Source organism: Sceloporus occidentalis, unplaced genomic scaffold (assembly GCF_023333645.1).
Source record: "Sceloporus occidentalis isolate IW3139 unplaced genomic scaffold, rSceOcc1.0.p SCAF_16, whole genome shotgun sequence".
NCBI classification, from domain to species: Eukaryota; Metazoa; Chordata; class Lepidosauria; order Squamata; family Phrynosomatidae; genus Sceloporus; species Sceloporus occidentalis.
The window spans coordinates 6,518,654-6,545,981 of record NW_028316996.1 but is presented as its reverse complement, the minus strand read 5'-3'; the positions used below and the strand labels follow the sequence as shown (position 1 = coordinate 6,545,981).

General features: G+C 38.5%; 1 protein-coding gene across 2 annotated transcripts in view; it reads left to right on the top strand.

The window, feature by feature from the left end:
* The window catches only part of LOC149302974 (small conductance calcium-activated potassium channel protein 2-like), a 79,286-nt gene extending 58,208 nt beyond the window's left edge, over positions 1 to 21,078 (top strand). For both annotated transcript variants that reach the window (XM_089481777.1, XM_089481776.1), the window contains 3 exons: positions 6,527 to 6,654; positions 18,836 to 18,905; positions 20,791 to 21,078. In XM_089481777.1, coding sequence (XP_089337903.1) covers positions 6,527 to 6,654; positions 18,836 to 18,905; positions 20,791 to 21,078 — 486 coding nt within the window. The remainder of the gene's footprint in view (positions 1 to 6,526; positions 6,655 to 18,835; positions 18,906 to 20,790) is intronic.
* Positions 21,079 to 27,328: the final 6,250 nt, after the last annotated feature.

Here is a 27,328-nt window from a genome sequence, read left to right as displayed (position 1 = left end):
TTAGCGATGCACTAAAATGAAAATCTGGACCAAAACCGAAAATTCAGGGTTCACTTAGCCGAAACTGAAAGTGACCCCCCCCACACACACTTTTAACCCCTTAATGACAATTGCCGGTTCTGGCACGGCACGGAAAAACAAGTCGATTATGACAAATGACGTGCCAGAACCGGCACGCCTTTAAACGGGTGCAGAAAGCGAACGTAGATCGGCGTTGCTCGACCTCGAGGCATTCAGCAACGCCACGATCGGCACCAGGGGCCATGTCTGGCCCCTCCCCGGGGCGTCAACAACCGCCATACATTGTATGGCGGCGGACGCCCGTTTTAAAAGCATTTAGGAGGCGATCAACGATCACCTCCTAAACTTAAATGGTGTCGCTGGAATGCCTCGATCAGGAGGCATCCAGCGACACCAAACACTTACCTTTGGATGGACTGTGACCGCTCCGGAGAGCGGTCACAGCCGCAGCTGCCGGTGATCTTCGCCATCTGAAAGATGGCGGCGGCCTGGGAAAAAAAACAATAAAGGTGAAAAAGTTCGCTAGACGGTCTCCTGACCCTCTAGAGAACTCTGGCTCCACTTGCAGGTTGAATGCAGGTACTGCATTCAACCATGCAAGTCAATGGAGCCCAGCTTTCTAATCACAGTGTGATTAGTAAAAATAAATAAAAAAATAAAATAAAATTAATAATAATTAGAAATAAAATAGTAAAAAAAACAGTAAAATGTAAAAATAATTTCCCACTGATGTCACTATCAGGGGAACCTTCAAGTTGAAAAAAAATTTAAATTTTATTTTTAAAAAAGGCAAAAAAATAAATAAATATATATATAAAAAATATATTTTTGTGAGCAAGTCCTAAAATTAGCACATTGGCTTAAAACAATTCTCGCATGGAAAGAGTTAAAATACTGGCATATTAAATGCCCATGGGGTGTCTACTTTTAAAAAATGTATGATTTGATGGGGTAAATTGAATTGGCCGGGTTCAACAATGTCCCAAATAACACGGGGGGAAGGATGGCCACACATCTAATTTCCAATTAGAAAAATGCACACGTACCAAATGTGGCCTTTTAGTTCCCCCAAAAAATGACAAACCCATGCATGTGGGGTATCACTGCGCTCCGGAGATGTTGCTGAACACATATTGGGGTGTCATGTGACAGCGGCATAAACCAGCAGCTGTAAATTCATACATAAAGTAGTGTGTGGGGGAAAAATACACACAAAAAAATACTACTGCAAACTTTGAAAAAATTCTGGTGGTAAAATGTGTGCATGCAAAGAGTTAAAATACCAGCATTTAAAATACCCTGGGGTGTCTAGTTTTCAAAAATATATGGCTTTATTGGCCACACTGAAATGGCCCGGCTCAAAGATGTACCAAATAGGGCATGGGCAGTGGATCCCCAAATGCCAAAGTTCAACATTGAAAAATGCGCATGTCCCAAATGTGGCCCTTTTTCCCCCAAACAGCCAGGCAAAATCATTCATGTGAGGTATCGCTGTACTCAGGAGATGTTGCTGAACACATATTGGGGTGTTTTGTGATAGTGACATATACCAGAACCTGTTTATTCATACCTAAATTAAAATGTGTGTGAAAAAAACAAATGCAAAAAAAATTACTACCATAAAGTTTGACAAAGGCTGATGGTAGAATTAGTGCTTGAAAAGGGTTAAAATACAAGCATTTGGAATACCCTGGGCTGTCTAGTTTTCAAAAATATATGACTTGATGGGGTAAATTGCATTGGCCGGCTTCAAAGATACCCGAAATGGCACATGAGGGGAAGAATTACCAGATTTGGAAAAAATGGCTTTGAAATAGCAAAACGCTACCTGTACTTTTTGCCCCATAATCAGGGCCGGCCCTACAATGGAGCCGACTGGGGCAATTGCCCCAGGCGGCACTTCAGAAGGGGCGGCACTTTGCCGCCCCAAGCGTTTTTTTTTTGTTTTTTTTGAAGCGAAGAAGAGAGAGAGGGGCACTGAGTGGTTTTCGCTTACCCGCTCGGCGCCCCTCTCTCTCTCCTCTGCGGCGAGTTTACCTGTTCGGTCTCGGTGCCGGCTTGTAATGCAGAGCGCCGGAAGTGACGTGAATTTCCGGCGCTCAGCATTACAAGCCGGCACCGTGGCAGCACAGGGAGACTCGCCGCAGGACTGTTTAAGGGTAAGTACCGGTGGGGGGTGGGGTAGATAATGCCGCCCCCCCCGGCGTTGGCGGGGGGCGGCATTTTAAACTTCGCCCCAGGCGGCATTAAGTCTTCGGCCGGCCCTGCCCATAATGTGTAGAAAAAAGCAAAAAACATAAAAACATTGAGTATTTCTAAACTCAGGACAAATGGTAGAATCTATTTAGCAGGTTTTTTCATTACCTTTTATAGATGAGTAAAATAATTTTCAACTAAAAGTTAGAAACAGTAATTTTTTTCGAAATTTTTCACCATATTTTATACTTTTTTTAATAGTAAATAATATGATACAATCAAAACAATGTTATCTAAAGAAAGCCCTTCTTGTCCTGAAAAAAACAATATCTAATGTGTGTGGGTTCAGTAAACGGGAAAGAAGAAAATTACAGCTAAACACGAGCAGCGCAGAAATGTTAAAACGGCCATTGTCACGAAGGGTACAAAAAGTAAAATCAGCCTTTGTCACGAAGGGGTTAATAAAAGTAAGTTACACACCAAAATTGTACAAAAAATTATATATTATGATTGTTAACAGCAATCTCAGGCATACCCAGATTCCAGCATGTACTGGTTGGCTGGGAATTGTATTTTTTGTCCAATTTTAGTGTGTAACCACGCTTTTATTAAAAGTAACACACCACAATATGACTTGGCATGATAGGAGTGTGATTGCTAACTGCAAACACACTCTTTTTATACTCAGGCAACCAGTAAATGCTGGAACCTAGGCATGATGGGACTGTGATTGCTGTTAGCAGATTGCTGTTAGCTGTTAGCAATCACACTCCTATCATCCCAAGTCAGCCAGTACATGCTGGTACAGGGTGGCTGTAAGTGCAGACCCCATACTGCTGGCAGCATCAATACACAAGGGAGGCAGCTAGCCAGGTTTCAGCATGTACTGGCTGACTTGGCATGATAGGAGTGTGATTGCTAACAGCAAACACACTCTTTTTATACCCAGGCAACCAGTAAATGCTGGAACCTAGGCATGATGGGACTGTGATTGCTGTTAGCAGATTGCTGTTAGCAATCACACTCCTATCATCCCAAGTCAGCTAGTACATGCTGGTACAGGGTGGCTGCAAGTGCAGACCCCATACTGCTGGCAGCATCAATATACAAGGGGGCAGCTAGCCAGGTTTCAGCATGTACTGGCTGACTTGGCATGATAGGAGTGGGATTGTTAACAGCAATCACAGTCCCATCGTGCCTAGGTTCCAGCACTTACACATCCATGCTATCACACACACACAAATTCATTCATTCACAGATTCATTCCCTCAATCAGACATACTCATTCAAACACCCTCCCCACCCCTTATCTGCACTACAGCTCTCTCAATGCCGATCACAGACTTTAGCAGGGGGGCGCGGCCTCCCTCGTTCTCCCCACAGGGGAAGCAGGACTGGAGCAGAGAATAGCCCCTCCCACAAGTAAGCAGCAGGGCTCTTGTGATCCTGGCTACCGATCTCACGCGGGCCGCACCTCGAGGTCCCACGGGCCGCATTTGGCCCGCGGGCCGCATGTTGGACGCCCCTGCCTTAGAGGCTGCCAAATAGCTGTATATAAACAGAGCTGTATATAAATGGCTGACATTACAGCTGGATGCTGGACAGTAACATTGGAAATGTAACATCTGTATTTACAAGTCATTCTAAATGAAAGAATATAAACTTGGTCCATCTTACAATGTCAGAGTCTGCACACTAACAGTTGAATTTATAGTACTGTCTTTATTAAAGAAATTATGAATGTGACAGTTTAAATATGTTTTATGTTTTAAGGAACATACCAGTATCCCAGACAGGAGTCTTGCCAATAAAAATGAATAGTATGGTACTCTTTAATGTACTTTTTAAAATGCATTTCTAAAAAAAATCCTTACCTTCAGGAGAAGCTGCAGCAAAACGCCTCTTTTGTGGTCTAACACTTCACGCTGCTTGAATCTCCCACTGAAAACAGTGTGATAGCTTTCTGTGCACCTGGATGGAGTGTCCCTTTAATTTCTCTTACTTTGCCCTCCTTTATTTTTCTAAGCTGTCACAAGCAGGTCGCTCTGGAGGATCATCTGATGTCTGTTTTTGTGTTATCATATTGAGTATTCGTTACTAGCAAACTGTATAGCTCTGCGTGAAGCATCCCTATGTTATAAATGAATAATGCAGATAATTAAATAATTATTCTTTTAAGTGAAGTTATGCAACAGGAAGGATTTTACTGTAGTAATATTATAAAGTGAAAAAGCTTTAAAAATTAATGACCGTTATGTTTTCTTCCAAATGATGTGTTTTAGTTTTATCACTCACATATAATATATTAACCTTCTTCTAATGGAGTTTACAATTATGTTACACAAAAGCATGTTATTTCATTGGAATTAGCCCCTGCATAATCAGTAAACAACCTATTTTTATTTGTATAACACATTTTATAGTGTGAAAAAATTGCACAAACCTGTCATGTCTTCCATGCCTGGGTAAGCTGTTGGGCTCACTGGGCAAATGCCTAGGGGTCGGTGCCCTACCTACCTTTATCATGCAGCCATCAAAATGTATCCTGGAGCAACAGGACTGTACATTTTTGAGTGCCAGCTTGCAGTCTTTTATCATGTTAAGATGACCATATCATTTCTATATGTAATGAGTAGGTCAGTAGTAAAACACCAGTATTGTTTTGTTCTAATGTAGTTAATGAAACTCTGTGTCCTTTCTCTGTCCTTGTCTTCGAATCTTGTGTCACACATTACTGCTTCAAAAACATTTTTATTTTGGTTATTTGATTATAACCGTCAAATTACTGATAACTCCACGTGGTACATAAAATAAATAGCAGCAATATTAGTTAAGATTTTTTTTTTAAAAAGTGCCTCAATTTTTGAAGAAAACCCTGTACCCAATCACCCAGTCTGTCTTTCTCCTAAAAGCAGAGATTGACTAGCAGGAGATGAAGGCAGTGACTCCAGCACATGATACTTGTTATCCTCAGGCGCAATTGGCCATGCTGGATTGATGAAGGCAGAGGAGGTTGCCAAATACTAAAAAAAATGCACAGTAATGCAGAAAATTATGGGGTTGTGGCAGAGGGACTGGAAATAAAGAGTCACTCTTTATTAATTCCCTGCTACTGAATGTAATACTCATTAATGTAAGACTCATTAAAAAGACAATTGCTCTGTGTGTTTACCTTAGTTTTCCCCTTAAAATGAATGCACAGGCTTTGCATAAGATGCAAAATCAGTGGGGTTTATTCAATGAAGGATGAGTAATCAGGAGAACTGTAACAATGTATAGTTAAATCAGTGAGATTTTGTCAGTGTTTCCTTACACATTGAATTATGCATTATATGGGTCCAACTCAACCATTCTTGATGGAGGAACCTGCCAGTAATTGCCATTTTTTAATAAATATTGAAATGGGGGAGTGGAAGCCACAACATGGGGGTCTAGCACATGTATCATACAGCACCATACTTAGTGCTGGATAGTCTGCGCAGTTCAACTTCTAAAATAAATATTGAATGAACAATGATGTTTACTTAATGTTGTAAGTTAAAACATGTTTGGATGGGTATACCCTAGAAGGCAACTTCAAAGTCTGAGGTAAAATTACATACAACAATAACTTAAGGGTTCTTCCTGACATCAAAGGCAACACTTCACAAACACAGTAATAGACTGCATGAGCAGATGACTTGGTCATGAATTGGAACATTTTCTAGCATTATACACTCAATGAGACAAAGCCAATTAAATAGAGGCTACAATAAGTATTTCTGTTGGTTTCAGAAGATAATAAATATTTTTCCATGATTTTTTTCCAGATGACATTTCTCTTTGTGATACCGCTTCCGTGATGTGGAGTAATGATTAAAGAGAAAACAAATAGTATTAAGAAAGCTAACTTCACTTTTAGGAAACACTTTGTTTTCATTGTATTAAAATGGCATACAGCGAACCTAGTGCCCAATTCCCGATATACTGCTACATTTAATATTTGAACAGTGTAAAGTATAAGTAGGACCAAATCTGGAAATACAATGCTATATGGAACACTCTGCAAAGCTATTTGTCACTACGCCTTCCAGGTTAGTAGTACGGAGGTCTTTTCAGCATGCAAAAGGGTTCAATCCCAAACTCTGCTGTTAGGGGGCAATAAATTGAGAATGCAAAGGTAAAAGATTTGGTAATTCTTCTTGACTGTTGGTGGGCAGCTGCTGACAATGTACTGACTTGATAGATTGCCATCACAATTTACGTATGTTTAAAAATACTTCGTTTTTTCTTCTTGTATTACCCATTTTATGTTTTTGTTTCTCAACAGGTGAAAAATGCAGCTGCTAATGTTCTCAGGGAAACGTGGTTGATATATAAAAACACAAAACTGGTCAAAAAGATAGACCATGCAAAAGTTCGAAAACACCAGAGAAAGTTTTTGCAGGCTATTCATCAGTAAGTACTAGCTTTTAAATTCCATATTTTATCTGCACTACAAAGTAAACAATTATTTGATTTTTTTTTCTGACCATGCGTATAACATAATAAGCATCATGTGAATGTGCATATAGTTTTTAGTAGTGGTACAGTTTGCTGTGGCTCCTACACAAAAAGTAACTTAAACTGTGAGTTGGTAAATAAAAAATGGGTAAATAAGTTACTTTGGCATGTTGTGATTACAGCTTTTACATTATGTGATCCTGAATGTCACCTGTCAATCTTTGCAAAAAGTCAGCATTAACAAAATATATGCTGATAATGTCTTCTGTAATTATTTAGTACAACGCATGCTCAGTTTGTTATTGTATAAGTGCATTATATAATTTGTTCCATTTAATAACCACATAATTAGATGTGATTTAAGCACCTGATACTAACCTACTATATGCAAAAAGATTTGAGGGCACTCACCTGGAATGTCCCTTTAACTGTGCTTAGAAGTGATGTATCCTTTTATTATCAAAAGTAAACCATCTTGTGCAAAACATAAGACTGAGGAAGTATAATGAAAATTGTCCAGTGGCATAAAACAGCTAAATTCAGGTTATTCACTAATAAAAGACCTATTTTGATGAGACTTTAAATGCATTACAGACATAAAAAATAAGGGCAGGCATTTGGGTATTTAGAGTTTGCTTTGCAATTAGTAAAGATCCAAAAAATATTTTTTTTATTTAATCTTCATTTAGCTCTTATGATATCATTTTCCTTTTACAGGTGTTTTGCATATTTAAGTAGTAAACAATGACCATATTGGAGGACCTTTTTAAAATAAGCAAACTTTGTGGCCAGGTCTGTTTTAAGGTGGAATAAAAGTTATGTATATAATAGAATATGTATATAGTTGTGAAAGTTAAGAGCCAGTGGAAATGGGAATTATCTTTTGATCACGTTTTCTGTGATCAGAACACTCGGATATGTCTTGTGTGCCAATACAGTCCTGTTACCTTACTTTGTTCATGGCTGCTTTGTGCTGATAAGTGTGTATGCAATACAATACATACATAGTCGTTCACTAAGGTAGGAGTTGAAAAGATAGTTTGCAGGAGATAATTAACTATGCATTATAAAGGGGAATCCCTGGCTTGTTTCACTGTTGTATGCACTTTTTTTTAACTTGATGTATAACAGTAATCAAAAATTTAAGATTACCTTATTTTAGTGCTTCTGTATTTTACTTTGGCATGAAAAGTTTGCCTGTTGATAAGAGTATGATAAAGACTTGATAATTGTCTCTTACATCAAATCTATATCATGAGGTCTCCATAGGAACCTAGAAATGCCACAACTAAACATAAAGCTGAAAGTGGCTAGTGTCACTAGTGCATTACGCAACTTCTTCTGAACGTCAGCTGGTGGACAGCCAGGCTGACATCATCCTGTATGATGACCTTAATAAATTTGGGAATTAATTGTAACCTCGATGATGAAAAGCTGATGATGGCTCTGAGTCAGAAAAGCAGCCCCAAATGACGATCTTCCCTCCACGGTACTTCACCGTTGGGGTGATGTTTTCATGTTGTATGCAGTGCCCTACACCATACGTAGTGCTGTGAATTCTTCCTGAATAATTGAACCTTTGTTTTATCAGTCCACAAATACATTTCCCAGTAGGGTTGTGGAGTTTTAAGGTTCTCTTTGGCAAACTATAGGCATGTAGTGATGTTTTTTTTTGTGAGAGCAAGGGCTTCATGCCTTTATGCCTGTACAATGTTTTGTGTATGGTAGACTCATGAACAGAGATGTTAACCAGTTCCGATGGTTCCTTCAAGCCTTTAGCTATTACTGTAGGGTTATTTTTTTAACCCCTTGAGCATTCTGCTTTGTGCCCTTGGAGTTATCTTGGCTGGGCGCCCACGTCTAGGGAGAATAGTCAAAGTGCTAAATTGTCTCCATTTAAAAACAAATTGTCTAACTGTGGACTGATGAATATGTAAACTCTTTGGGATTACTTTATAACCCTTTCCAGCGTTATGCAGATTAGCAGTTCTTCATTGTAGGTCTTCTGATATTTATTTTTTGTGAGGTATGGTTCACATCAGCAGATGTTTCTTGAGAATGGCAAACTCAAAATGTTTGGGTATTCTTTTATATCAAAGTAGCTCTAAAACACAATACTGTTTCATTGATTGGACTCCAGGTTTACCAACTCTTGACTCCAATTAGCTTTTGTTAAAATTATTAACATTATGTGAATATTTGAATGATGTAGTGAATATTGTCAAGAACATTATAATAATGTATGTTATAAGTTAAAACAGATTGTTCATTATTGTAACTTAAAGATCATATACTTTAAGACAAATTTACACATAAATGATGGTTATTCCAAAGGGTCAATTTACTTTTTTCTTACCACAGTGTATATATGTGTCAGAATGAGGAAGAAAGGGGATTTAAGTGAGTTTGAACATGGCATGGTTGTTGGTGCCAGATGAGCTAGTCTGAGTATTTCAGAAACTGCTGATCTACTGGGATTTTCATGCACAATCATCACTAGGGTTTAAAGAGAATGGTCTGAAAAATGGAAAATATCCAGTGAGCAGCAGTTGTGTGGACAAATATGCCTTGTTGATGTCAGAGGTCAGAGGAGAATGGGCAGACTGGTTTGAGATGACAGAAAGGCAACAGTAACTCAAATAACCACTCATCACAACCAATATATGCAGAATACCATCTCTGAACGCACAACACATCAAACCTTGAAGCAGATGGGCTACAGAAGCAGAAGACCACACCGGGTGCCACTCCTGTCAGCTAAGAACAGGAAACTGAGGCTACAATTCGCACAGGCTCACCAAAATTGGACAATGGAAGACTGGAAGAACGTTGCCTGGTCTGATGAGTCTTGAGCCTGAGTATTGTTGCTGACCATGTCCATCCCTTTATGACCACCGTGTACCCATCTTCTCACTTCAAAGCTCACTTCATCTCAATCTGGTTTCTTGAACGTGACAATGAGTTCACTGTACTCCAGTGGCCTCCACAGTCACCAGATCTCAATCCAATAGAGCACCTTTGGTATGTGGTGGAAGGGGAGATATTCGCATCATGGATGTGCAGCCGACAAATCTGCAGCAACTGCGTGATGGCATCATGTCCATATGGACCAAAATCTCTGAGGAATGTTTCCAGCACCTTGTAGAAAGTATGCCACGAAGGATGAAGGCGGTTCTGAAGGCAAAGAGGGGTTCAACCAGGTACCTAATAAAGTAGCCAGTGGGTATATATATATATATATATATATATATATATATCACTTGTAACACTTAATGCAGCATTGGAAACATTATACCTAGTACTGCTGAAAATAAAACAATAATTCTCTACTTGTGATTTTCCTTTTGCAGGGAATGCAACAACTGAAATAGATTAACAATTGCACACATTAATTATGCTCGTGTGCACACCCAGTGCACATAATTATCTCAATAACACTATAATTATTTGTATTTTATTTTGCAAAAGTTAAAATATTCAGTCTCAATTATTTTAGATGGTATTCGTAGTGCAGAGTGTTCTTTCAAAGTTTCTAGATATCTATGCAGTTTAATATGTGAGGTTTTAACACTGTATATCACAGAAAAGCAGAAAAAGTGCAGTATAAACTGTTGAATCTTATATTTTTAATATAATTGAAGAGGCCTTATGGCATAGTGGATTTCTTTTGCAGCCCTCTTTGAGAATACTTTAATATTGATCAATCAAAACTATCCACTTACATTGATTAATTAAAGTGTCAGGGTCAATCACTGAAAAAAGGGCACACAATTTTGATGAAATGAGAAATGCAACAATATATACACTGGTGTGTGACAAGATGCACAGTCATACTGAAATGGTGCATCCTATGTACAAATACTTGTGCAAACCCCCCCACCACCACAAATTAATCTACATATCTGAAGCCACAGAATTATGCCCTCCACGGAAATTTAGTATAATCCATATATATTTGACACACTTACAGCCAATGTTCCATCTAATTTTTCTTAGTTGGTGTGCGCAGAAAATGTCTCTTGTGCAAAAATTTTCACAGACCAAAAATTTTGTGCGCACAATATCCGCGCCGCATAAAGTTTCAAAAAAATTATTATTTTTTTCATTTTTTGGGAAAAACTGTTGTGCGCACAATTTTTGGATGTGTGCGCTCTCTAAAAAAGCTATGTGCGCGCGCACAAGCGCACAGCTTAGAGGGAACACTGCTTACAGCTATAACAAACAACACTCAGTACATCTACTACTCCTCCACCATGTTAGGGATACATATGCTAAAGACTGACAATCAAATATGTGGTACGTTTAGTTTCCTCCATGTAAATGACAGGTCTAAATAAGAAGTGGATACCATTTACAGAAAGAAGACACTTTTCAAATATTTCCTGCCTAGTTGATCTGTGTTGCCAGAATGAGAATGTCAAGCGGTCGCTGCATGTTCACAATGATTTTATCCTAAATTGCTCTGAGATTTTGAAATAGAAACCCTTATTGGTAGATGACCATTTGGTAAGTAGGGTCAAATGTGTTAATAAACCTTATTGGATCACAGCTCTTATTAACCACATTCTGCAACGAATTGGGTCGTATATCAAAAAATACTACAGTAGTGTGTCATTGCATAATAGGATTACCTCAGATTTTTTCCATATTGTGGGAATTGGTGAAATGTTTGAATATAGTAGGTCCCCCGATATAGTAATTTTGCAGTATTGAGAAAACTGGTTTGGCCCAGGATCTGACATTCACTTGCATATGAAATGTAAGACCCCCCATAATCTCCTTGACAATAGTAGTTGTCAATTTATAATATAGGGAAAATCATTAAGTGTCGACTCCTTCTTCCATTGATTTTTTAAAATACATTTTAATCTCTAGTGTGTGATGTTTATGTGGACATTGATGAGGAGGTAGTCTTGCCAGGCAGAAAAGTCATTTAAATACAGAGCATGGTGCATCTGCCTATCTCTGGGGATAGTCAGTAGATGGAGCTGATATTTAAAAGGCAGAGATTATGGTAAAGTTTATTAGAAAAAAAATCTTTTACATAAACAAATTGAATTTGATGAAAACCTAATCTGCTGTCTCTTGCAGGTGCTTTCATGAAACCGCTGAGCAAATGCAAAAATGCAAAGTTATTTTTAAGAATTGTCTCTGTGGTTTTCTGCTGAACCACAACCCTTTGTATTGATGGAAAGTCTACCTTCTGATTTATTCCCTTCTTGATGTTTTAAATCAACTCGTCATTATGAATATACTTTGGGGTTTATTCATTAAAGATAGAGTTGTCAGGAGAATTTGTAGGAGAATTGTGGTTTTAAACTCCCTCATTTCAGTATACATTATGAAGGGTCAACACTGGCAAGTTTCTGTCATGAAGGGGGCTGAACTGGCCTTACATAATGCAGTATTTAATAGATGATGAGGCTTTTTTTTACCTATGCATTATACGCATTAGCCAAGCTCTTCCTGCAGCAGAGAGTCACTGGGGTTTGGCTGTCATAGTTTATTTTGAAGAGAGAAACCACAACTTTACTGATCTCGTCTGACAACTCTCCTTTTAATGAATAAACCACATTATGTTGAGGGTTGCATTTGTAAGCCTCTCAGAAATTTCCACAGGAGCAACATAGTGTTGGATAAGATGAGATATTGCCATTTTCACTGTTTGCATCTGCTCATCCATACCTGACAGACTACTCTTCTGTGCTTGCTCTTGTATGATTATCATACCAGGTCCCTAGGTCATCTTCTACTCCAGGCAGGGGAACAATGTTTGAATATGTCATTCCCTGCCTACTCTCTGCCCACTTTCCTACAACCCCCACCTAATAAAAGCTTTCTGGGGCTAACCCTTTTTTTTATGCACAAGTAGCTCTACCCCTTCACAAAGCTACTTCTCCAGAAGAGGGAGAGTTTGGGGAAGCTTCTAGCTATGGTGATTACCTGCTTGGAATCCTGCCAGACAGCTTGCCTCCCACTGTCTATCCTGCACCAAGCCAACATCTTGTGTCTTACAGATCTAATTTCTAATTATTCTCTTTACTGTTTGTCTCTCTGTCTCTCACCTGCACCCCTATCACATTTCCTTGCATGTAAAGTGTATATAAGTAATTGTAAGCATAAGAACATGTAAATCATGGTTCAAATATATTTTGAAAATAATATACCGGTAATAAAGAAGATTATGTATAAACCACCCAGTTTGGTCCTCTACTCTTTATTGGCCGGTGGTGGTTATATGTTCATAATGCTCCATGATACCCATATATATACACATACACACAGTACAATGCAAACGTTTTAGGCAGGTGTGAACAAAATGCTTTCAAAATAGACATGTTAATAGTTTATTTTTGTGAGTGAACAGAAGAAAAATATAAATCAAATCAATATTTGGTGGCCACCCTTTGCCTTTAAAACAGCATCTATTCTTCTAGGTACACTTGCACAAAGTCAGGGATTTTGTAGGCATAAAGTCAGGTGTATGAGTAAACAATTATACAAAACAGGTGCTAATGATCATCAGTTTAATACAATAGCCCGAAACAAAACCATTAACTGAAACAGAAACAGATGAAGACATGTCAAAAGTCATACACCATGGCAAGAGAAATCTGGTCAGAAGTGGAAGACTTCATGGAAGACTTGCGGCCAAGTGACTTAACTATTAAGTCATGAAAATACAGAAACTGGGGTGTAGAAAATCGCAGCAGGACTGATGAGTCTGCATTATAAATATCTGTCTGTAGCAGAAGGCAGTTTGTTTGCCAAAGAGCTGGAGAGCGGTACAACAAAGAACATTTGCAGGCAACAGTGAAGCATGGCTCCTTGCAAGTTTCGGGTACATTCCTGCAAATGGAGTTGGGGATTTGGTCAGAATTTATGGTCTCCTCAATGCTGAAAAGTACAGGCACATACTTATCCATCTTGCAATACCACCAGGGAGGCATCTGACTGGCCCCAAATGTATTCTACTGCATGACAACAACCCCAAAGATACACATGCCTGGGAACTCTCCAGGTTTGGCCCAGAGAACTCTGGGAGGAGCGCTGCTTCTCCGGGTCTCCGGGTCAGCACTCAAATCATCCGGGTCGCGGAAGTGGGATCCATGCCCCACTCCCCGCCCATTTCGCCTTCAAATGGGGATGTTTCCCACAATGTCAGTGGGGACACCTGGCTGTATGAATATGTAGCCAACGTTATTAAGAACTATCTTCAGCATCCTGGAAGTGATGATAAGGCCCCCAAAACATCATCGAGATGTTTGGAACAACCTACCTTGCAAGTTCCGTAAAAAAAAACAACTGTGTGTAAGTATACCTAGAAATTATTGATGCTGTTTTGAAGCCAAAGTGTGATTAATTTGATTTAGGTTTTTCTTCTGTTCACTCACTTTTTATTAAATGATAAGAATGCATTTTTTAACACCTGCCTTTTGCACAGTACTGTGTATACATATTTTTTTATGTAATTTTATATTATACAACATTATTTGTTGTTAAAAAATGTTTAATGAACCAATTTCACATTTGATAATTTGTGCAGTTAGAAAAATGGATATTGCTATATTTGACAAAGAGAAAATAGAGTCTTTAGTTCAAGTTGATTGCTTTTATTGGGCCAATATAGAAACATGTAAAGTTGCATAAGATTTCTGTGTCTCGTGGGTCCCTCCTCCAGATGGAATGGCAGGCTGTGCCATTCAATGCAATACACAGAAGAAGGCTGGCATCATTCAGCCCGGGGGAAACCCAGACAAATATCCCATTAAACAGCAGATTAGAACATATGTGCGACACAATATACTTAAAATCGAGTCCTGTCAAACTTAACTTCACCAAAAAGGTGCTGCATATTATAGGGATCCCATAATAAGAAAACTCAAAAGTATTCAAACATGGGGTAAATGTCGCATACAATCTTTGCTACCCTAGACACTCTTAACTACAAGTAAAACAAACATAAAGGGCCTTAAGTAGTGGCCTGAGTTATTTAATTTAGAGCAATTGCTCCAATGCCCACAATGTCGGCATGCTAAAATGGGAGTGTCACTGAGCATGTGCAAAAAGCATACCATAGTATGCTCCCTGCTTTCAGTAGAGGCAACTGGAGTAGGAAAAAAGACTGTCTGTGCTTCTCACCCTAATAAAGTTGTCAAAAAATATATAAACATAATATAAATGAGAGGTTTTGGTTATATGAATTGGCCAAAGCATAATTAAGCTCACCCGCCACATCAAGGCACCTCTCAATAGGGTGAGAACCTACTCTCACCACCTACATAGTGAGCACACAAAGCAGTTTATACTTTTATACTTAAAACATTATTAATGTGTTGGGGGAGGTGCAATTAAACCTCCTCCCAATCAACCCCTGGACAGCAAGCTGCAACCAGACTGATGAGGAGCCAACAACCTCAAATAAAGTTGGCAACAAATATATAAACATAATATAAATGAGAGATTTCGGTTATATTAAATGGCCAAAGCATAGTTAAGCTCACCAGCCACGTCAATAGGGTGAGAACCTACTCTCATCTCCTACATAGTGGGCCTAGTAGGCCTCATTTGTATAATTTGAACCTGGGACTAATTTAGCACACAAACATTTTTCTTTTCTCAACTGGAGAGTTAAGGCATTTGTTGGAATACATAATCTCTGCACTGATTGCATGCAGTAAAATACACTGGAGTCATTGCAAAATGGATCTCAGTATGGATCTTACATGAAAATAGCGCTAGAGTGCTCCTTATAAGTACATTTGTATATAAATAAATTATATATCTTTTAGACTATATGAAAAAAATGCACATGCACATGTACACTATTAAATAAATAAATGTTAATAAGGTTTAAAGAAAGGGCCCCATTTAAAGTTTTTCAAAGGTTAATCCACCGGATGATAACCACGCTTTTAGCCACCCCCTTGGCTTTACCCCTTGAGGAGTCATATGAGCCCATCATACACATAACCTCCTCTGTGCGTTGACAGCACCTACATTGCAGGTGTAGATCACAGGTCCCACACCTCAAAGGCCAGCCCTGGCACCCAGATTGCACACATAGGACTTGCCCCAGCACCCAGATCTCCTCCCATCTCTCTTTATCCCTCTCTCTTCTTTCTCCCCCCTACTCTTTGATCTCTTCTCATTATCTCTCCTTCTCTTTATCCTTTCTCATTATCTTACCTCATCTTTCTCTTTATTTCTCTTCCTCTTTCTCTTTACCTCACCCTTTTCCCTATCTCTCATCTTTCGGCTTATCTCTCATCTTTCGGTTTATCTCTCCTGCTCTTTCTCTTTATTTCTCCATCTCTTTTCTCTCTTTTTCTCCCTACCTCCCTTTCTATTTTATCCCACCTCCTTTGTTTCCCTTTCTGTATTATCACCCCTTCTTTGATTCTCTCTTTCTAATGATGATAGAAAAAACTATATGGCAAGCACACCAAAGCTTGAAAATTAACTAATTGTCTAATATGTCAAGGTGCTGCTAGAGAAGATATTTCCCTCCATAAAAAAACGCATCATGCCATGGCTATATAATCTACTTGGTAGAGAAGGATGTGATGTCAGATCTGCATAATACAAATCAGAATAACATTACCTATTTCTAAAACTGTTACAGAACTTTTTATTTTACGTATTTGACTATTGCAAGTCTTGTGATAATCACACTTCATGTCCACATGCAAAGTGTATGAATCTAACCCAAAAGGAGCACTTGTTGAACAATAAAATACCGTGTACAAGTTTTCAAATAGTATATATACTATATATGTTTACACTATTGAATATGCTGGGGTCTCTAAATACAACCATTTGTAATTTTACAATATCTTATTAAATATCCAATTTAATAGTAAGAAACAAATGCATATTTTAGTACTTTTTTTCTAGAATATCTTAAACAGTATTTTCCTTTGTTTTGTCTTTTTTCCCCAACACAAATGAAAATAGAGCTCGGAAGTAAGTTACAGCAAATGAGCGGTTGTTAAAAGCCTTTGAAGACTTATTCATAATTGCATGCAAAAAACCTATTCTTTTTATGTAAACCATTAACGTTGTGATTGTTTGAAGGGTTTGCGGGACTGTTAAATGCGTTGCTGTCTTTTCAACAACATAAGGGTTTCTGATCTGATTGCTTCCATGTAATGTAAATTTACTGTCATAATCTTAATCTGTGATAAGTGAAATTCGGAGGTGAAATGCCAGGATAATGGTTTTAGTTAACTTGTTTCATTGTTATTTTGACCAATGCAGCTAAATTGTAATTTCAATTAGACAACTGTTAATAGCATGGACTGTACATTTACACACATATGTACCTAGATTTGTCAAATGGATATATTTAGTGAAATCTTCACATAGTATTATTAATTTGCTTTGTGACCTCTTGTAGAAATTGCCTTACTATGTTCTAATAAGCCTTCTGTGAAAAGTTTTAAAATTGTGGTCATTAAACAAGATACACAAAGTTTTTAGGAAAATATAATTATTAATAATTCAAAGCCTTCAGGAAGTAATAATCCTCAATTTGAAGATGGTGTATGGCAGGTCTGGCCAAATCCCATGGATTCTAACCGTGGCTCCTAAAATAATATTCCTACATTTTAGTGCTGTTCTATGCTAATCAACACGGATTTGTCCAGTTTTGGAATGTAGGAAAAGAATGAGATTTTTTTTCAAATTAAACGTATATCCCAGGTCAGATCCGAGTGTCTTTCTTCAATTCCTGCTGGTTCTTCAATTTCTGCTGGTTTTAATTAAAGAGACATGAAAAATGCATATTAAAATACTTTGTGAATACTGTAATATGCATTCTTTAACCTGCATAGGAAAATAATAAAGTATTTAACTTTGAACTAATAGAATCATGTTTTAAAAAAAGAGCTGTGCAAGTGTGCAGCACTGTGCACCAGGCTCTGCAGCTGATCCAGTAAACAGACAAGAAAAGGAGAATCCTAAAAGCACAACAAACAAATAATTCACTTATTTTATTGGTAAATGCAACATCAGCATACGCATAATACAAACATTTTCAGAAAGGAACACTTTTGATCGGTAGAATTCAAACATTTTTCTATTAATATTGTTCAATAGCTGACACAACATTATGTAGAGTAGAACTGGGTAGATGCTGAAATGAAATGATGTTGAAAACTTTTTTTTAGTATTTTAAAACCCTCTTTTCTTCATGTTAATCTTGTTTTTTTAGTTGGAATTTCATACCATTTTAAACACTCATTTATTTTCTTTTACTACTTAAATATTCATTTCTATGTCATTTCTTTGTATAATATTGGCATTCCTTGTAACTTCACAGTTCCATTTATGTTCTTCCATGTTTGTGTCCTACTTATCTTTCTTCGTCCGGTTCGCATTTCTTTATATCATCTTTTTATATCAACTATGACTTGTCCCTAAACAATCCCGCTCTTTTTTATTTTTGTTTCATTCATACTTTTTCCTCCTCTGTATCATTATCTTATTTCATGCCACCTTTCTCACAAACAACATCACAAAAATGTGAGTATGTGGTTCATACATGGCTTGCGGATATTGTATCGTAACATAAATAATAATGTACTATAGACTCCTACAGTACACTAAAAATATTTTTAGCTGCTGGTCAAATACAACTTCACGTTATGTAATGGAGACTCTCACTTATCACTGTTGTTTCATCAGGTGTCAACACCTTCTAACCCAGTCCATCTTAAACAGGTCCAAAGACAAAGTATCATGATGTGCAGTCATAGGTTGAAGTTCCTCTTTTGAGCTATAATGAGAGAAACTTATTCTAATTACACACGTTTGAGAAGTCTGCTTGTCATGATACTTAGTTGAAATCAATGTTCTTGCTTTTATTTTTCCATATGGATAAAATGTATATTTCTTTCTGTAGTAGAGTAGAGCAGTGTTGTTCTACTCTCTGAGGACACCATATTACCTTGCTCTCCACTTCCTTTATTTGCCTTGTTGAAGAAGCATGCCTTCCATCTGACAGTTACATAACAGAACAATCAAACTCTCAAGACATCAGCCATAACAATTATTTGCTCTTGCAAGTAACATGCATGCTTGTTCTGGGAAGATGGCACGTATTTAGAGTCTAATGATTACCTAATTATTTTAGGTTACGAAGTGTTAAAATGGAGCAGAGGAAGCTAAATGATCAAGCAAACACCTTGGTGGATTTGGCAAAGGTTAGTACAAAGTGCTCCTCAAGGTATTATTAATGGTAATACAATACATCCCCAAGATTGTTAAAATAAATGATTATTTTGAGTGCCATTCTTCTCTCTATTTCCTCCACATCTTCTTACATGGTATTTGAAATACAACTCTACAGTTTTTTGTTGAACTATAATCATAACTATACTTTACCATTTAAAAAAGATAATTTGACTGAAAAAATCCCCAGATAGAGAATTGTTGACATTTAGTTAGTGCTTATATTACCGTATTTCCCCATGTATAAGACGCTCCCATGTATAAGATGCACCTTAATTTTGGGGCCCGAAATTTGAAAAAAAAATGTATTACATAAAGTTATTGAACTCAAGTTTTATTCATCATAAAATTCATACCCATCATCCTCATCACTCCCATCCATTAACTGCCCCTAAATTAACCCTAAACACCCCATTAGCCATAACTGCCCCTAAATTAACCCCAAACACCCCATTAACCATAACTGCCCCTAAATTAACCCCCACCTCCCCTATCTTTCAGCAGCCCAAATATTATCTTTTTTAATTAACCCTAACTGACCCCACCAACCATAACTGCCCCTAAATTAACCCTTAACACCCCAATAACCATAACTGCCCCTAAATCAACCCCAAACTGCCCCATTAACCATTACTGAGCCTAAAGTAACCCCCACCTCCCCTATCTTTCAGCAGCCCAAATATTTTTTTAAATTAACCCTAAAGACCCCACCAACCATAACTGCCCCTAAATTAACCCTTAACACCTCAATAACCATAACTGCCCCTAACTTAACCCTTAACACCTCAATAACCAAAACTGCCCCTAAATTAACCCTAAACACCCCATTAACCATAACTGCCCCTGAATTAACCCTAAACACCCTTTTAACCATAACTGCCCCTAAATTAACCCCCACCTCCCCATCTTTCAGCAGCCCAAATATTCATTTTTTACTTATTGTTAGATGAGTTGCTGAGCAGTGTGGATGCTATAAGGAAATGGGCGGGGCCAAATGCTCAGTGTGACTGCAGGGAGGGACTGGGAAGCAGAAAGGGGCAGACCAATCATCAGAGTGACTGCAGAGAGGGACTGGGAAGTAGTAACTGCAATCTACAATCTTCAACCACTGTATAAGAAGACGCACACTTGAAAAAAGGTGTGTCTTATACTTTGGAAATTACGGTAGCCTGTGTTAATTCATTTCTCAAAACATTTGGGGAAATCACTTCAATTCACTTTTAGTTTTTTGTATCAACTTATGTGAAGTTAATTATCTATTCGCTTTTTGCAGCCAGAAAGGGTTGTGATACCCCCAGAGTATTTAGCCTATATCCATCATTCCAAGTTTTCATGATTTTTTTCAGTTTTGTGTTGTAAATAAAAAACTTATGACTTAATACAAATGTGTATTTATTATGTATTTTATATGCATAAAGAGATCACAAAATGAGGTAACAAATTGTCACAAGGCGCACATTTTTGTGTAAACATATACATACTTGGGTACTTCCCAGGGTAAGCTACCAGGAGCTCTTCCTCTCCCTCTTTCATAGCAGAGGCTTTGTGAAGGGCAGGGAGCTTTTTTGGAAGCAGGGCTAGCAATAGATAGAGGAGGGAAAGTGAGGGTGATCAAACACTGGTCCCCTTCCTGGAGAAGGGGACCAGTGTTGGAGACTTTGGATCAAAATCAGAGGGTCCCCAGGTACAATGAACTTCAGTCACTCTTATAAGTGAGAGCTTATTTTCATTTGAGCTGTTGAGGTAACAGAGGATAAAATATATATTTTCATTTGTTTGTTCTGTTGTATGTGTTCTTCTTCCAAATCCTCTGTGGATTCAGTTAATGTCTAATGTCTGTTTTTCTTTTCCTTATAGACACAGAACATCATGTATGACATGATCTCCGACTTAAATGAAAGAAGTGAAGACTTTGAGAAGAGGATTGTTGTCTTAGAAACAAAGCTAGAGACATTAATTGGCAGCATTCAAGCTCTCCCTGGACTGATTAGTCAGACAATCAGCCAACAGCAAAGGGACCTGGTTGAAGCTCAATTGCAAAATTATGACAAGCATGTTGCATACAACGTTGACCGATCACGGTCTGTTTCCAGAAGGAGAAGGTCTTCATCCACAGTACCTCCAACTTCATCAGAAAGTAGCTAGAAGACAATAATTTAACCCAAAAAAGACTTTTTTTTGCCATCATATGGTCAATATTTTAGCTTTTATTGTAAAGCCCTATGGTTCTAATCAGTGTTGTCTGGGTTCTGATGTCAGAATCTTAGAAACCTGAACACAAAGTTTTAGGCCAAATAGAGTGAGAACTCTTTTATTTCTTTCAGATGCATAGTGAATGCACCTATCATTGCTATATAGATTGTTTCTCCTGTAATTTCACTAACTTTTTATTCATGCACTTCAGAAAAAACTTTACTACTATATAGTATAATAAAATATTAATTTCTGAACATAAGTGTGTGGTTCATATCCATTCATAAAAATGACGTATACCAAGATTTTCCAATAATTAAGAAAAAATTATTTGTTTTCTAAAATGTAATTGAATTCATGCCCTGAGACATTTGTCTGTGTTCCTCTGAAATGTCCCCGTCATCGTCCACCCTAAATTTTACTTCAAAGTTACCCGTTATTTTGATATGCATTGTGTAGTCCCTATCTTTGGGAACAGTCAACATATTAGGAATTAGGAAGTGGTGTGGAGGTGGCACACATTGCTTTATGTCAGACAGATCCCTCATATTGAGGTGTTATGGTGATATTGAATATATCTGTATATCTGTAGCACACCATATAAATACTTGTTATTTTGGCCTAACTAGTTTCAATGTCATATTTAATATTGTTATGAAGTTATGTAGCATTTAGTTATATGAGAAAACAAGCACATGTACACATCCTGTCCTGACTTTATATAAATCCATAAAAAACATGGATTTTGCTTAAAAATGAAATGCAAATCAGAGGAAAAGGAAGGAAAGGAATCATTCAAAATAAAGATTGGATGACTGCATTAATTCAAAGGAGCATTTAAGGTTGGTTATAGTACCATAAAGTACTGTATTTATCTTTGGCACTGTCCTAGGCTTATCCCATGGCAGCATCACCGGCTGTCCCCCTCTGCACCGTTATCCCTGTTCTTAGCGCTAGGATATGACCAGGCGAAAGTGACCTATGCAGAATCGTGCCAACAGTCCTCCATAGTGTTAGAGGAATGGTTTGGGGGGTCAGTCATCTCCCACTTAACTGGCCCATTGATTGCTATAGGGTGCTATAGGAAGCCTGATTGCCCAATAGGATGATCGGCTTCATTTAATGCAGCAGAGGGGATGACTTGCTGCGGACCTGGTTAGGATATGCCACTACTTATGCGACCCCTTCTTCCTGTCTCCTCCTACCGGTTCAAAAGTTTAGAAAGGGCTCTTTCAACCTGGACCGCACCGATCCAGGTCAGAGGGCCCTTTCTAAACTATTTTGAACCGGCACAGGTACACAAGAACGTATCAGGGTCAGGTGACTCCGCGGTGAAACTGAGGCTGATTGCACAGTGTGCACAGTTCTTTACAGGGATATTTTCATTATCAATACACAGATGAGCTGTGAGCAAACTCTACCAGGGAATCTTCTTTCAAACCTTTCCATAAAGTACATTTTTATTCACTAAAATGTGACAGACACATTTATTTCAGCATAAGACCTTGCGTGTGTACTTGTATGTGTATGTGCATGAATGATATTGTGTTAGCATGGATGTGTATATGTGTAAGTGAGGTGGAATGTGTGTATGTCAGTATGAGGAAGTGTGTGTAATTTGTGTGTTTACATATATTGTATTTTTGGCTAGGGGCAATGATGGCACCGATCAGCTGTTGAAGTTGGGGAGCCCGGGGCTGATAAGGCAAGACAAGGGGGATATGGCAGCGGCTGAGGGTAGAGATGGCAAGGGCTGGTGAGGACAATGCAGGGGCTGAGGGTACATGCCACTGGTTGGTGGGGACAATACAGGGGCTGATAGGGGCATTATAGGGGCTAGAGGACATGGCAGGGGCTGGTGGGACAATACAAGGTCACTATAATGTGATCTGAGGGAAGAGAGATAATATGGAGGTTCATGTTGGCTATATGGTAGAAAGGGACATGATATGGAAGTTGGAGCATATGACTTGGTGGAAGGAAAGAAAATATGGAGATTGGTGTAGATCAGGTATACACATTTGTTGAGCGGCATATTTGATAATTGCTGTGCGTGCATATACTATATATAGAGTACTGTGCAAAAGTACACAGTTTAAGAAAATACCAAATAAGAGAACAGAAGGAAAATCTAAATCAAATCAATATTTGATTAGACCACATTTTGCCTTAAAAACATCATTATTTATTCAAGGTACACTTGCACACAGTTATTTAAGGAAATGGCAGGTATGTTGTCCCAAACATCTCGGCAAACTAACCACAGTTCTTTTGTGAATTTTGGCAGCTTAGTTGCTTCTCTCTCTTCATGATTGCTTTTCTCGACGATGTTGAGATCATGACTCTGAGGGGGCCACACCATTACTTCTAGGACTCCTCATTCTTCGTTATGCTGAAGATATTTCTTAACGACTTTGGCTGTATGCTTGGGGTCGTTGTCATGCTATAGAGTACATTTGGATGCCTCCCAGATGGTATTGCATGATGGATAAGTATCTGATGTACTTCTTACTATTGATGAGACCATTCATTGTGAATAAATCCCCAACACCATTTGCAGAAATGCTGCCCCAAACTTACATGAAACCTCTACCAGGCTTCACTGTTGCCTGCAAACCCTTTTTCTTGCTCTGCTCTCCAGCCCTTCGTCGAACAAACTTCCTTCTGCTGCAGACAAATATTACAAATTCTGACTCATCAGTCCAAAGAACCTGTTACTATATTTCTTCACCCCAGTTCCTGTGTTTTTTTGAATAGTTGAGTCACTTGGTCCTGTTTTCACATCAGTGGTATGCTTTTCTGGCTGTAAGTCTTCCATGAAGACCACTTGTGGCCAGACTCCAGAAAATAGATGCCCACGAAATCTACCAAATTTTGATTACATTTTTTTCTGTTCACTCATTCACAACGTTTGCACAGTAGTATATACCATATTTGCTCGATTATAAGACAAGGTTTTTTTCAGAGCAAATGCTGCTGCCGGCACTTCCACCTGGGCTTCTATCACGGGGCGCCAGCGAAAGTGCGGGCAGCAGCGGAGGTTGTCTACGCTCATCGCGTATACCTTCCCCGGCGAACGTCCGCTCAATGAACTCAGACAACCCCCGAAACTGCATCACATGGCCTTCCAGTGCTCAGTCATAGAAGCGCCGGGTGGGAACTAACACCAGCCTCCACCGGCTGCCCCCACCGGACACCAGGGATTCAGAAGCACTGGTAAGTCAGGGTGGAGTGTTATATGGGGGGCATAAGGCTTTTCTGGAGGAAGAGTGCCCCATGATATGCCTTTTAACCCCCTTTATGCCACTCTGCCTCCAGAAATGCCTTTCAACCCCCTATATGCCACTCTGCCTCCAGAAATGCCTTATACTCCCCTATATGCCACTATGTCCCATTTTATGCCCCTGGCATTTAGGGGTATAAGGCATTTCTGGAGGCAGAGTGGCATATAGGGGTATACGGCAGTTCTGGAGGCAGAGTGGCATATGGGGGGTTAAAAGGCATATCATGGGGCAGAGTGGCATATAGGAGGGTATAAGGCATGTCAGGGAGGCAGAGTGGCATATAGGGGGTATAAGGCATTTCTGGGGGCAGAGTGGCAAGCCTGGAGGCAGATGTGCATCATAGCTTTTATTAAATATGAAAAAATAGTTTACATGAATTAATATTTACTAGTAAAACTTTTTTTCCTATAGGGTCATCTTACATTCAGGTTTTTTTCCCCTAAATTAATATTCAGATTTTGGGGGGTCGTCTTATAATCAGGGTCGTCTTATAATCGAGCAAATACAGTATATAAATATATAATCTACGGTAACACATACAGTATATATGTTTTCCTGCATGATTATCTTTATTCATTTTTGGTCATTAATTTCCTTACAAGGCCTTGGCTGTTAAAGAGTCTTGTGTGTGGCATTTACTTGTATATAATTATTATTTTGTTGTTGAGGATAGCCATGTTAGTTCAGTGGAATAGCCATTTTAGGACAGAAACTAGATAAGATATGGATTTAGGATTCCTGGGTACGACTTCACACAAGAGTTCCTACATTTTTTAGTAGCTCACTGTCATAAAAGGGGACATTTTCTTCTGTCTTATTGTCTAGTATATCATGTTCTTTTTGCATGCTTGTGTGAGATTCTAAATCTCGCCTTTGATTAAGTCATTTATTTGGCATCCTTACCCCGCCTTTTTCCCCCAACATATTCTTCTCATATGGACCTGTATCACCACTTTAGATTATAGTGACCTGTACTTTATCAGTCTGTTTTTTAAAAAGTGACCCTTACACTGGTACTAATGTGTGAATTCTTCTGTTTAAGGCCTACTAAAGATGGCGGACCACATCCCTATAAGAGAGATGCTCAGCTGGGTCAATTAACACAATGCTATGTGACCCTGCAATCTTAACGCTGAAGCTTGCACAGAGAGCGATAGGTTGTTTGCAGGGTCATGGGCATCAGCTTCAATATTCTTATAATATGGTTAAACCTGGACAAAAACAAGACCCACCTCGCTTGCTGAGGGTTTAAGCTATGGCCTCACTAATATATTGCTGGGTCTGTATGGTAAGTATGGTAAATGGTACTTGAGATCCAACAAATGTCTCCATTCTTTATGTGGTAATGTATGGTGTTAGTGTGAGTGTTAGAGTGAGTTTGCGTGAGTGTTAGTACACTTTAGTCTGTGTGTAAGTGTGTGTGTGTGTGCTGCTTGCTGGGGAGGGGGCACCAAAGAAATCCTCCACCCAGAAAGCATTTACTCTAAGCTCACCCCTTTACCCGGTAACATTCCCTTTCAATTATTTTGTTGATTTTTAACAAAAACATAGCAACATGATTCTTTAAAATAAATCAAATTTTGTCTCAGTGTCAAAATATGCCCATAGTGTGACAATTTTGTGTAATACTATAATGCCTACTGTGGCTCTTACAGGGTTGCTATGTGTTGCCAAGATACAGTTTTCTTAAAATCAAATGCTATAGTGTTTCTCTGTCAGGAATATATTCAAGAGTATTTTAATGATGGCTTTAGCAGGCAAGCATGTCCTGGCATTTGTTTTTCTGATTCAAAATTTCTGATTTATTATCTTCTTTACAAAGTTTTTTAGCAATATTATTATTATCTGTTCTTCTCTGTAATGTGATTGGTGGGTCCATAAACACGTTGAGTGGTAGACTTGTGCAAATGGAACAAAAACAACTTGGATAAATGTTTTTATTAATTTTTGGCCCATTCATTTTCGGGCAACTAATTACGTTCCCCACCCATTCGGTTTGGAGGAAATTGGTGGCGCAACCAGGATATGTCTGCAGAGATGCTGACATACCTAACATAGAGAAGATAAAAGATAAAAGGGAAGACAGAAGTTGAAGAACAAGAAAATGGGGAAGCAGATGAGGTTGACAGTGGTGGCAAGAGAACGTAGGGAAACAGAGGGCGTTAAAGAGAGAGTGAACGAGAGAGTGAGAACGCGTGCGTGAAAGGGCCAAGGCATATCGTGTGAATATTTAGAGCTTTTTGCTTTGTTTTCGGTAACTTTGTAGGGGGTCTGGCCTCATTTCCATGGCTTTGTACGAATCGCAGAATTTGCCAAACTTTGATAAATTCTCAATCCATACAAATCCAAATGCACAAGTCTATTGAGCTTTGATAATACTGCTTCCTAACACCATGGAATTAATGTCGAGCAGAAGCATATTTCTTGGTTGCCATTTTATCACACTGGCCCATCTTGCCATTGGATAGTCTAAGTACATTAAACTGTGATATTAAAAGCTACAGAATCTTAAAGGAGAGCTGTTCTACAGTTGACACATCAGTAAAGTTAAAAAAACAACACTACAGCCATCATGTGCATTTTAAATAAATAGCTGAAGATCCATTCAATTTCCATTGTGTCCCTTTTGCAAATACATAGGGGATTCTGCCCCAGCATGTGGTCTACTGTCTAGTGATTACATTTCCTTGTTATTTCCCCCCATTTCAAGGAAGTTGATTCTAGCAACCTTGGCAAGGACTGGGAGAGGAATAGGCAGAAACTACAGGACAGGAAATTGCTATTCTAGGGTTGTCTAACTTTTGACCAATTACCACCAAAACGATGACGCTTACTGAAGAACAAAGTTGCAAGCTATAGGCAGGATCAAGAAACTAACTTAATTACGCTTAAAGCGATGTAGGTAACAGTTATTCTTT